Genomic DNA, 14284 nt, shown 5'->3' with positions numbered 1-14284 from the left:
AATTCATACTTTAATAATTCACTTTAATAATTCAAAAATCTATTATAAATAGAATTCAATAGGTTTCATTATTTAATAGAAAACTTGAAAATATATTTCTCTAAACTCTCTCAATCGAATTACATATATATATTTACTTAGTATTACTTCAAGATATTATTAGTATACATAAAATACTACGACGGAGTTATATTCAGACGATTTCAAAATAAGTTTTCAAACGGAATAGAGCTAAGGAAATTATGGGTTATAGCTATGGAGGTTATGGGTATTGATCGAGGGTATTGCTCGTGAGGTCAACCTAACGTTTATCGTTTTAGTTGCGTCTACGTACTTTCCTGCGATATTGAATCACAATATTGATACGTTCGTGAATGCGAGACAAACCCTGCACTTGTTCAGTGTCGTTATATACATAATTGCTACGAAATACAGTATTGTGAGTTTCATTTGCTCCCTTTTTAATTGCTTTTGCAATATATATTTTTGGGCTGAGAATACATGCGCTGTTTTTATAAATGTTTACGGGATAGACACAAGTACTTAAAATATATTCTACGTTGAGTTGTACCACCCTGCATATTTTTCCTAATAGCTTGGTAACTACTATTTACATGTGGTATTGTAAACGCGAATCATGTTGATAGATCTATCGGGCCTGACAACCCCAACCGGACTGGACGACCAGTATTCAACGGTTGCACAGTACTTCGTTCCAGTGACTACACTTGGTACAGTGTAGTGAGATTTCATAATAAAGGGAATATGCGACGTTGATTAAATGTTAAGTATGGTTACCAAGTGCTCAACCACTTAGAATATTTTTATTAAAACGTTTATGTATATGAAATCTTGTGGTCTATTACTATTACGGAAATGATTGATTATGATAAACTAATGAACTCACCAACCTTTTGGTTGACACTATAAAGCATGTTTATTCTCAGGTATTAAAGAAATCTTCCACTGTGCATTAGCTTATTTTAAGGATATTACTTGGAGTCATTCATGACATACTTTGAAAGACGTTGCATTCGAGTCGTTGAGTTCATCAAGATTAATATTAAGTCAATAATAGTTGGATGTAATATGAAATGGTATGCATGCCGTCAATTTTTGATGTAAAGAAAGTTTGTCTTTTAAAAACGAATGCAATGTTTGTAAAATGTATCATATAGAGGTCAAATACCTCGCGATGTAATCAACTATTGTGAATCGTTTATAATGTATATGAACGGGTCCTTTCAATTTCGTTTACACTGCTTTCGGAGCTTAGGTGAATATCCATGTCGGAATAGTTGTCGGAATAACTATCGGAATAGTTATCGGAATCTGAGGGACTCGAACTGGTTGAGGGATTTATCTCGTACGATCAGATGAAAGATTTTCGATAAGAAATAGATTATAGGATGTAGATCAGTACCCTGCAATACATAATTTACATATGCATATATAATACTAAAATCCCATAAGTTACGGAGGAATCTACGAAAGCTGTCAGGCAAAGGTAACAATAACAGATACGCTAAGATATGAATTTATCTATACACTGTCTATGCAATAGAGGCAGTAAGACGTGTCTAGACTTTAAGGATGATGAGCAAATAATTTTCGACACTAAATGATAAGGAAAACCTTTGACATGCAGACACGGTCGAAGTCCAGACTCACTAATGCATCCTAACAACTAATCAGTTAGACACACTAATGCATACCTGGTTCGCTAAGACCACTGCTCTGATAACTTATACTACGTATAATATAATAAAAAAAAGAAATAAAATATGCATTTGCAACGTAGTCGATTTTTTCTTACATTAGATAGATATATAGATTGAAAGATTGATTTTGCAATCTTCGATAGATATAGATATAGATATATGTTGTTGTAGTGGCTGAGTGTTGGGTGAGGAAAGCAAGTAGAATAAAGTGAGCATAGTTTTGGTAAAGAAAAGAGTCGTGAAATAGAATTATCTAATAACTTTGTCTTTTCGTTATTGTTCTCTTTCAATTATTTTATTACTATAGTCTAATTAAAATTAAATTGTTATTCAAATATTAATTAATCAATATTAATTATTATTAAATTATTAATATTTAAGCTAAATAAATACTAGGATTAATTTAATCGTGATTTGTGGTAGTCAGTCTTTGTCAACTATTATATTCATCATTTCAACCTCATAAAATTGTATAGTAGAATAATATCGTTATCGGTTTTTAACAAGATCAATAAATGAATCGTATTTTAATAAAATATATATTGAACGTATGTATATTATTTTATTTATTATTTTATGATTAGTTGAACGTTGTAGATTTTCAAAGAATACAATATAGTTTAATGTCAAATAATTGGAGACAATTTTCAAAGAATATAATCTTGCTGGCAACGTGTAGTCATGTATTCAACTATTTTTAATGTTTAACGTATAGTGAATTGTTTATTTGTTTATCGAATAATAGTACAGTGATATATATATATATATATATATATATATATATATATGAGGGTACCAACTAGTAGACCATCTCACCACTGAACAAGATTCATTCATTGTTTCAAAAAAAAAAAAAAAAAAAAATGTGTATCGACAGGGACATGTTAGTCCTGAGTTGACTTTGTCAACTCATCCAGCGGTCCCCGTTAGCCCACTGGAGCCTGGCGAAACACCATCACCCATTTCCCCACAGCATGTCAGGCCCGATAAACGAACCTGCATTGTCATTGTTTCAATCTTCGCATGCGTGGGACCAAGGGATCATTTGGGCCCGGTAAGAATGGTTTTTGATCCAATTATTTGAAAAATCCTCACCTAGTGGGAATCGAACCCTCACATCCCCTAAGGAAGAGTAAGTCATTCGCCACTTGGCTATTGGCCCATTCTAACAAGATTCATTCATGCATCATAATAATAGTACATTTATTTTGTAAATTTGACTATATCATTACTTTTGTAAATTTCAAGCCTTAATTTTTAGTAATCTATGAATCAAATTCATTACTTCATAATAGTATTACATTTATTATTGTAAATTTGACTATATCATAACTTCTTGTATATCGCGTGTAGTGAAATATATCCTGAAATTGTGTTCCAAGTGAATATGTTATTGTCACATTCACTCTTCATGTCTTTACTTGTGAAGAGGCTATCAGTAATTGTAGTCCAATTGAATGGATTATTGTTGTCGTCAAAGGCTAGACGGGAATTTTTTGCCCTGAAGAGAAAAATTAGAATCTCTAAAGGAATTAATATACTTTGGCGTTGACATTTTCTCCATTTCTTGATGACATTGTCGTCACCATATGCTAGGGGGATTTTTTTTACCCAATAGGTTGGCTAAAGAAAATTAAAATAAAATTTGAAATGTCTAGATGACGACATTTATAAGAATATTTGTAGTGGTTGGGGACGTGGGTTAAAAACGTGAGTTGTTTTTTTGTATCTTTTTGATGATTAGAATGTGTGGGTTGTTTTTGTGGAGTAATGGTGGTGTGGGTTAAGAGTGTTGTGATAATGTGGTAAAATATTATTGATATAGGAGATAAAAATTGAATTAAAATAATATATTAAAAATATTAGCAAAAAAACAACCAATCATATTGCTTGCCTTGCGTTGCTTAGGCCGTGACTATTCAAAGAACGCTCGATAAAATCAAAAATCAATGCCTTGATACAGGACATGGGGGGCGGCACTTGGAGCCGCCTCATCCTCCACACGCCGTTGCATGCTGTCGCTACAAGAGGTCTAACGACTGTGTCGTGGCCAAAGTGAATTTGACAAAAGAGTAAAAATTTGAATATTTTTTGTTGTTTAATGGGCCTATAGCAATGACAACTTGTGGCCACTAAAGGCCAAGCCTATATTTCTTGTAGCGGGTGTCTATAATCCATGAGGGAAGTCAAATTACTTTAATTTAAAAGAAAAAATGACAGAAAAAAATAAATAAAAAAGTACTATCTCCATTTTGTTATAAAAGTTAAATTGGATGTTAATTTTATTATTATTATAGATATTGTATAGTAGATTTTTTGAGTATAAATATGTGTGTTATGAGTTTATAAAACACACACTAAATATATTCTCTCATATTCTCTCATATTCTCTCTATATACTTATTAGTCTACAGTCAAGAACTAGACCACTAAAGGTAGTTATAAGCCTACTGAATTATAACACGTTATCAGCACGAAGTGCTCCGTATAATCAAGGTTTATCTAAGCAAACACACGTCACTAATCAAGGTAAGAAATTATCTAACTTTTATTAACTTCACTAACATTTATATTTATGTTATTTAAGTTATATATAGTCGGTTATACCGCCTGAATTATATTTTCTGTAATCTAACTCTTATTAACTTCACTAACATTTATATTTATGTTAATAAGACCTCATGATTGTACGCAACACGTCATTTGACAACACGGTACTTTATGTACGCAACACGTCATTTGACAACACGGTACCATGGGTCGAGATTAATTCCGATCAATACGAATACGATGGGGTCTTTATATGTTATCTAACATTTATGATTACTTATGCAATTAATCATTATTTATTTCATGCATACTAATGTTTATTCTTAAAAGTAAATCTTAAAGGTTAAAATACAAAAAGTAGTTTGTATTTTTATTAAAAGTAAATCTTAAAAGTTAAAATAAAAAAGTAGTTTGTATTTTTATTAAAAGTAAATCTTAAAAGTTAAAAAAAGAGATACAAAACACACATACACAAAATGCTATTTTTCTTTCTCATTTTCAAGTAACCAAAATACTTGAAATCTATAATTGGGTTCGGTTTTGGTGGAAATAAGGAAGAAGAAAAGATCCGTTAAGTAGAAGGTATAGATCGAAGCAAGGTTGGAACTTTGGGTGTCTACCGTTTAGAGGAACTCTTCTTTGAGTTTTCAAATTCGATTTTCAAAAGGCTACAAAGGTTGTATTCTAATCTTCTCTCGTTCGATTTCGTTAATTTGTTTTGTTTACTAAAGTTTTGTACAATGATCCGTGAAAGAGTATGATTTTATAAAGTTTTTAAAAAATGCTTCCGCTCGCTTTGAATTAGTATCATACTCCAATAGGTATTTGGTTCAATATCTAAACAAATTTGATTTACATAATCCATTTTCTTAAAAGAATTCACACTATTTATTTTATGATGAGAGATTATATGTGTTAATTAAGATGAAAGAGAAGTATAAAGAAAAGAAACACTGCATATATACTTATAAACAAACCAAATAAAAAGGGTACACAAATAAAGCATAGTAATGTAAAACTATTTTCTAATGCCTAATTGTCTAATAATAAAAGGGACACTAACTTGTCTAATAAAAGGGACTCTGATTTGGCGGTACAGAGCCAAACCTTCTAACTTTGAAGATAATGTTCAAATCTTAGAAATGAGACGAAGATTGTTTCAAAGAATGAGAAAGATTGCTCGGTGTAATTGTCTTTCAAAAATAGAAAAAATAAGTAAGGAAATGAAAATGGACATAAATTATTTATGTGTATACAAAGAGCCATAAGCATTATATTAGACTGTTTCTAACCGTGACGGTGACATCAAAGGCAAGTGATGTACTTTTTAGTGATGTGGCAAGGTCAAGAGACGAAGTTAAATAAATGGGGAGTTAAAAAAAATAGTCAAATTGTTTCAACGAACAAGGGTTCAATTGGATGTCTCTTAAAAAAAAAAAAATCCAAATTTCCAGTTATTTGATTTAAAAAAAAAAATCCACGGGTAAGGGTGATGGATCCAATGGATCCGCATCCACGACCCGCGGGTGCTATCCCTAATTGTGACAAGTACGAATCAACTAAAAGTCTAAAAGATAAATGCTCTTATAGGGACCAAATGTTCACAATAATTGCCTAAGCTAGATATGAAACAAATAGTTCATCAAGAAAAAAAAAAAATATGCATCTAAAGCTTCTACTGAAAATTAATGTGCAAGGTACAACATATAACTATATGGTCAAATTCATTTGAGCCTTCGGAGTCACAAGTATATGATGTATATATATTACTCAATTAACAAAATAGTAAATCGAAATTAATTCATATGAATAGTAAAACGAAATTAATTAATTTACTATTCACATAAAAAGCGCATATTATAAAAGCGCATATGATGAAAAACGCATATGATGAAAAGCGCAGCGCATATGATAAAAAGCGAATATGATGAAAAGCACATCGCATATGATGAAAAGCGCATATGATTAAAAGCGCATATGGTGAAAAACACAGCGCATATGATTAAAAGCGCATATGGTGAAAAACACAGTGCATATGATTAAAAGCGTATATGGTGAAAAGGATATATGATGAAAAAACACATATGGTGATTTATAAAAAAAAAAAAAAAAAAAAAAACACATATGGTGATTAATGGAAAACACATATGGTGATTAATGAAAAGTATATTGTGAAAAAGAATCACAAATATTTCTTGAAAGAATTTAAGGTAAGATATATGAACCAATTCATCCATCATGTGAACCATTTTGATATTTCATGGTTCTAATAGACGCATCTAGCGGATGGTCTCATATTTGTATGTTATCAAGCCGTAATATGGCATTTGCAAAGTTTCTTGCACAAATTATTAAATTGAGAACACATTATTCTGATTACACCATTAAAAGGATGAGACTTTGATAATGCTGGTGAGTTAACATCTCAAGCATTTAATGATCATTATATATCTACAGGGATTGTTGTTGAACATCCAGTTACTCATATGCATACACAAAATTGGTTTAGCTGAATCAATAGATAAACGCTTACAGCTAATAACTAGACAATTAGAAATGAGTACAAAACTCTCAATATTTATATGGGGACATGTAAATTTACATGCTGCGATATTAATTCGCATTATACCATGTGGAAGTCATAAATATTTTCACTTACTATTTGATTTTGGCCAAGAGCCAAATATTTTCCACCGTAGAACATTGGTTGTGCAGTGTATGTTCCAATTGTATCACCACAACACAATAAAATGTTTTTTCAAAGAAAGATGGTAATATATTTTGAATATAAAACATCTTCAATCATAAGATATACTGAACCCATGATGGGTGATATTTTTACAGCACGTTTTGCTGATTGTCATTTTAATAAAACATTGTTCCCTAGATTAGGGGGGTGAAGTAAAAAAAATAATAATAAAATGATGCTTCATGATGTGAACATCAATTAAGGTATATTGAACTAGCACAAAAGAATGTGAAACGAAAGTTCAAAAAATAATGCATATGCAAGAACTTGCAAATTAATTACTTTATGCATTTACAGATATAAAAAAAAAAGGTGACTAAATCATATATACCAGCGATAAATGCTTCAGCTCGAACTGAAATTCCAAAAGCTGGCAATAATGTCACTGTTGAGTCTTTGCCATGCATCAAAAGTGGAAGATCAATTGGTTCCGAAGATAAAAATCCTCGAAAAAGAAAATCAGCTGATAATGAGGTAAAAGAAAGTGTTCAAGAAGAACCACAAATCAATATTCCTTCTGCAGAGGATATTGATAAATGTAAATACTAAAATTGCGATAAATTATGCAATATTATGGAACCGAAATGAAATTAAAATTTCTATGAGATATTTTCATATAATGTTACAATGACATCATGAATAAAGATGATGATCTGGAACTAAAATCAGTCATTGAATATACAAAATGGACATGATTGAGCTCAATGGAAAGGAACAATACGAGCTGAATTAGAATCGCTCGATAAAAGAAAAGTTTTCGGATCAATCGTTATCACTTTTAAAGATGTAAAACGTATGGGATACAAATGAATTTTTATCCGAAAAGAAATGTGAAAATGAAGTTACAAGGCAAAACTAGACTTGTAACTCAAGATTTCCCACAAAGACCATAAATGAATTAGGAGGAAAACTTATCCTCCTGTAATGGATACAATTACTTATTAGATACTTAATCAACCTGGTAGTTATTTAAATGCATCTCATGAATGTTGTTACTACTTATCTGTATGGATCACTTAATAATGATATATATGAATATACCTAAAGAGTTAAGGTATCATAAGCATCTAATGTAAAACCCAAGGGAATATATTCCATTAAATCACAAAGATTTCTAAATGGGTTTATACAAACGGGACGTATGTGGTATAACCGATTAGATGACTACTTAATAAAAAAAAGGGTATAAATATAAACTTATTTTGCACGTATGTTTTATAAAAACAATGTTCGGATATGAGATCGTAGTTGTTTATGTCAATGTTCTTAACATCATATGAACAAATAAAGAGATCTATGAAATCATTCAACTTCTAAAGAATTATTTTGAAATGAAAGATCTTGAAAAAACCAAGTATTACCTTGGATTGCAAATTGAGCATATGCCTAATGGTTTACTTGTACATCAAACAACTTATACCGAAAAGATTTTAAAACATTTTTTTTAAAGACAAACTCATTGTTGTTAGATCACTCAATATTGACACTGATCTATTTCATCCCTGCGAAGATCATGAAAATCTTAACAGATCGGAAGTTCCATATTTTAGTGCAATTGAGGTTCTTATGTATCTTATAGATTGTACAAGACCTGACATTTCTCTTGCAGTTAATTTGTTGGCAAGATTCAGCTCAAATGACAATGGAGCGGGATCAAACACATATTTTGATACCCTTGAGAAACTGCTGATTTAAAATTATTTTATTCTAACGTTTCAAAACAAGATTTGGTTGATTATGTATATACAGGTCATTCATCAAATCCTCATAAAGATAAATCTCAAACTCGATATGTATTCCTAAATGGAGGTACCACAAAATCATGGCGTTCTTAAAACAAACACTTGTTGCAACATCATCAAATCATGACGAAGTGATTGCATTATATGAAACTACTCAAAAATGTGTTTGGTTGAGATCAATGACACAAATCATTATTGATTCTTGTGGACTAGAACGCTATAAAAGACTAACAACTATCTTCACCAACAACTATATATGAAGATAATGCAGCTTGCATAATACAAATGAAAGAAGAGTATCAAAAGTGACTGAACAAAATATAAATACTGACGAGGCGCCAAAGCCATAGACGGTCTTAACGGTCATAAGTTTGATGGAAAAGAATGGTATATTGGTAAGGCTCAGAAAAGACTACAAGGGAATAGGAATTGAAACAAGGGTTTGAGCAAACCATGAAGGAGACTGTATACAAATCACAGGGGCTAAACTTGTACATAAAAGATTTAGATGATACAGTTTCAGATGAAAACCTCAGATTCTTCTCATATACTCAAGATCTCGCAAAAGACAACCAGATTAAAATGAGATACGTTCAATCAACAACTCTGCTGATCTTTATACCAAAGCATTTCCAACTGCTATTTTCAGAACACACATTCATAATATTGGCATGAGGCATGTTCAGAAGATGTAACAATTCAGACATTGCCTACTTGAGGGGGAGTCAACTCTATGCTGCACTCTTTTTCCCTTAGCTAAAGTTTTATCCCAATGGGTTTTCTTTAGCAAGGTTTTTAACGAGGCAGTACTAGTTATTCTCTAATAAAATTGTCATCCAAGGGGGAGTGTTATAAAAGTTAAATTGGATGTTAATTTTATTATTATTATAGATATTGTATAGTAGATTTTTTGAGTATAAATATGTGTGTTATGAGTTTATAAAACACACACTAAATATATTCTCTCATATTCTCTCATATTCTCTCTATATACTTATTAGTCTACAGTCAAGAACTAGACCACTAAAGGTAGTTATAAGCCTACTGAATTATAACACATTTCAATTTAATTGTCTTGTTTTGACTTTAAAGGTCTTTTGTCTCCAACGTTAACTTCAAATTATTTTTTGTGTGTTATATAATAGTTGTTGAACAGTATACCGATAAAATATATTCAAATTCCAGTCCACTAGTATAAATTTTATTAAATAATATATAATACAAACAAAAATATTTAGGGTCAAATTCGAAAAGAAAAGACTGCTCTAAGCAAAACAAGACAATTGAATTGGGATGAAGGGAGTAGCATTTTTCCCATGAAAGGGGTAGGATAAAAGTATTATAAAGACTATAAGTTTCTCTCATTTTTACATTTTGGTAATATATTAAGATTTAAGATACAATAAGATATATATAAGAATACATATAACAATGTTGTCCTTTTTTGTATTTTCAGGTCGAGTATCCTATAGATAAATCAAAGACAAAAGACGAGAACTTCAAACATTGGTATTATGTCTCTTACAACTTTACTCTTGCTACATTTTGGTCACCATTTTTGGTAAAAGCCGAAGAAGCTAGTTCGGATGGGCCAACCCACAGTGGCTTGTTCAACATATACCTAGACGAGTTCACTGAGAAATGGACCACCCAAATCGACGATTTCAATTATTTGATCATCAACACAGGACATTGGTTTTGGCGGCCCGCATTGTACTATGTTAACGGTAAGGTGATTGGTTGCAGATTTTGTCAGTTGGAGAACGTCACAGATTATCCAATGACGTTTGGATATAGAAAGGCAATAAGAACCGCGTTCAAGGCAATCAACAGTAGAGAAAACTTCAAAGGCATAACCATTTTACGAACGTTTGCTCCAATGCATTTTGAGGGTGGAGAGTGGAATAATGGTGGAAATTGTGTGAGAAAGAAACCATTTAAGAACAACGAAATAACATTAGAGGGTCTAAATTTGGAGTTATACATGACTCAAATTGAAGAATTTAGAAAGGGAGAAAAAATGGGGAAAAATAGGGGTTTAAAGTATAGGCTATTGGATACAACACAAGCCATGTTACTAAGGCCTGATGGGCATCCAAGTAGATATGGACATTGGCCCAATGAGAATGTGACTTTGTATAATGACTGTGTGCATTGGTGTTTACCTGGGCCCATTGACACGTGGAGTGATTTCTTGCTTCATACGTTAAAGATGGAAGGTTTAAGATCGGCTGAGGAGAAGTCACATATAAAAGGTTAAAAACCAAATAGAGGCTCAAATTGTTGTTGAATGTAGTGGTTCATCCTATACTCATATTTATTCATTTGTTAATGATTTTGGTTACTTTGATAGCTTTTGTAATTTGTAATGCCTTTAATATTCATTATGAGTCTGAAAATTTTGAGTCTTAAAATATGTATCTAAACTAATCATTTATTTAACCTATATATGGTATAAACATGACGAATCGAACCATAATATATTATTTAAAAACTTCACTTATCTTAAACTGATGTCAAGTACGCTTAACTATCGTTCACACGATTTGATAATAGGAGAAGATTTGTGCATCACCTAAAATTAACCATAAACCACTGATCATGTTTAATGTATTGTACATTACAATTATGTAATTCATGATTAGTTTTGTACATTTAAGTTTGATGGTGTACAAATCAATATCATTTGATAATCCCCAAAGGTCTTTAACTAGTTCATATGTAGTTCCAACACACGCCTACACAAGTATATATAGTAGATGCATGCAACAAATAACTAATAAACAATTTGGTTACCAGTCAATATATTTGTTTGCTACTCCTCTGCATTCATAATAAGCATTATTGGGTATTTGTTTGCGTTATCTGTCATGATTGGCTGCTCCATGTATATAAAAGAATAAAGATTTTTTTTTCTCCGTTGGTCTTTCATTTATACACAAAATTGCAATCCGAGTTCCTCAAATTTTTAATTGAATTTTCGAGTCCTTTTAATTGCATAATTTGGCAATCCGCGTCCCACCGTCTAAATTCCGTTAAAAATGTCCGTTAAGTGTTTACATGTGCATTGCTTGTGAGGGTAAAATCGTTTTGTTTTTACCATTTTCTCTGGATCTTCAACTTCATCACTCATCAATTGTCTTCTTCACCCTAATATGATTTATTCCCCAAATTTACAAACACTAAACTAAAATACAAAAGCTAAAACTAAATCAACACAAAAGAGTTCCTAAATCTTTGTATACACACATAACGCATCAACATTTTATCAATCTTACATACACAAACACGTATACAATACAAATTACGTGATATAATCAAAACATACCTCAATTTTGTTTATTCCATATCAACCCATCACCACCAAATCTTTTCGGATCAAAAAACTAAAATGACACCTACTTTTATTAAGATCAAAACAAACCAATGCTGCTGCTATTTTTCAAAAATTGGTAAGAAACATGAAATATATAAAGTAATAATCACTAGATAACTCAAAATATTAATCTTTTTTGTTGGGTTTTACTTGGATTTGCAAAAAAGGGTCACTTTCTACATCACCTCAATTATCTCACGTAGCAACTCAAACATCACCTCAACGTAAATGGCATTATCTTCAATACAAATCTTCAATTATAACCTGAAAATAGCACAAATGGAACCCGATATTGCGAACAGTTGCGCAACATCCTTTGCAATTTGTCCCAAGCATCATGTAATGATTCAACAAAATTTTGAGCAAAGGAATTAATTTCAAGTTTCAGTCTTGTAGCTTTAAACGGCGGAAAATACTTAGTAATAAACTTATCTCGAAGTTGGGCATATGATGTATTCAGGGGCGGAAGATTGTGGTGGTAGGGAGGGGAGCCCGTCCCGTGTTAAATTCTACCTTTTACAACAATTATTCATGTGTTTGTAAAAGAGATGGTTAGAAGCTTGTTATGCCACCCCTGAAGTGTGGTTTCGAGCATTGTTTTTGTCACTTTTACTTTCTTTCCTAGCTTATCTATTATTATCAAACTATCACTACTACATTCTGGCACAATTAGACGTGTGGAAAATTCTTTTTAGACGTGTTGAACAACACTTCTACATGTGACGGCTTCAATTGAGTGATGACATATAGTGCGGTTCAAGGAACACCTCTAAATACTCTCAAGTAGACGTGTTTTCAAATCGTTAGATTAGGCTGTTCCATTATGTCTTTTAGACGTGTTCCGTTATTTACAATTAGACGTGTTCCGTTAGTTGCAATTAGACGTGTTCCGTTAGTTGCAATTAGACGTGTTCCGTTAGTTGCAATTAGTCGTGTTCTAGTAAATGTTAACCATGGTTAAACTCAAATATTTTAAATAATACCTGCCAAATACCGCCAAATAATTTCTAGCGCCAAATAAATTAAAAAAATCTCAAATATTTCAAATAACACCCTCCAAATACAAAATGCATCAAATATACCAAATTATATATAAACTAAAAAACAATGGATGAATTCTAAATTAAAAAACACTAATAAAACACTAAACTAATATTTGTAGCTATAGTTGGTTCTTTGCCATCCTTCTGCCAGTCTTGTCTCCATTTCCCTCTGCCAACAACATTATAAAATAATTTCACATGTTTAGTTATGTAATACTTTGTACTTAGAAAGGATATTTAAGATACCTTGAACGAGAAATTATTAACTAGAGATCTTTTTTGTGTTAGGTTCTCCTACTGCAACTGTCAAGTTCAGCTGCTATACAATTGAATCACGTCTACATGGAAACATGTCAAATTCAGCTGCAATACAGAGCACGCTTAAAACAAATCAGTATACAGATTACATTAAAGTACATTAAAAAAAATCATTGGACAGCCAACTCTTAAGAACCTCATTATGAGTGGACAAACTTATGACGACCCAAAATTTTCCGACCAAATTTAAACTTAATCTTACCCTGACTTTCAATCTTGGCCCTTCTTAAAAAATTTTAAACTGTGTTCATACATTCATTTAACCTCGACAAAATTCCGACGATTCACGAACCATTATATAAATGAATATGATTATGTATGTATATATATATATATATATATATATATATATATATATATATATATATATATATATATATATATATATATATATATTATAACTTGAAAATGTTAACAAAGTATTAAATGTATAATACTTTACATGAATGTTTCTGTTTCAATATGTTTATCGATGGAATTAGAAGATAATATCAAATGATTGATTTATCAGATACATTATGATATAATTACGGGTCTCTGTTGAGAGGTCTACTTTGATTTAGGAAACCTTTCCTTTTTAACGGTATTCGGAATAATTGCTAAAGTAATTTACAAGTAAGAACAAAAATGTCAATTAACGGGAACTAGACAAGGGTTAGTGGAGATTCCTGTTTGATTTTCAATTCATACTTTACAATATTTTCCTCGTGATTTTAATAAGATAACTATTTTAACTTTCATTTGTTTAAAGGTGAAAGTTAATTTATGGAGTGTAGATAATTAAG

The 14284-nt window shown here is 31.3% G+C and overlaps 1 protein-coding gene across 2 annotated transcripts in view; it reads left to right on the top strand.

Moving 5' to 3' along the window:
* LOC139894433 (protein trichome birefringence-like 19) overlaps window positions 1-11146 on the top strand; it is a 53500-nt gene extending 42354 nt beyond the window's left edge. Inside the window, exon 2 of one of the 2 annotated variants that reach the window (XR_011774979.1) lies at window positions 948-1283. Coding sequence is in view for 1 of the 2 variants with exons in the window: in XM_071877724.1 (XP_071733825.1) it covers window positions 10219-11022 (804 nt within the window). In the remaining variant the exon portion in view is untranslated. Of the gene's footprint in view, window positions 1-947; window positions 1284-10218 lie in introns of those variants that run through there. The other variant, XM_071877724.1, reaches the window with a different exon arrangement.
* Window positions 11147-14284: the final 3138 nt, after the last annotated feature.

The sequence above is a fragment of the Rutidosis leptorrhynchoides genome, chromosome 2 (assembly GCF_046630445.1).
Source record: "Rutidosis leptorrhynchoides isolate AG116_Rl617_1_P2 chromosome 2, CSIRO_AGI_Rlap_v1, whole genome shotgun sequence".
In the NCBI taxonomy this organism is placed as follows: domain Eukaryota; kingdom Viridiplantae; phylum Streptophyta; class Magnoliopsida; order Asterales; family Asteraceae; genus Rutidosis; species Rutidosis leptorrhynchoides.
The sequence above is the reverse complement of the archived record's forward strand: the minus strand, read 5'-3'. Positions and strand labels throughout refer to the sequence as shown.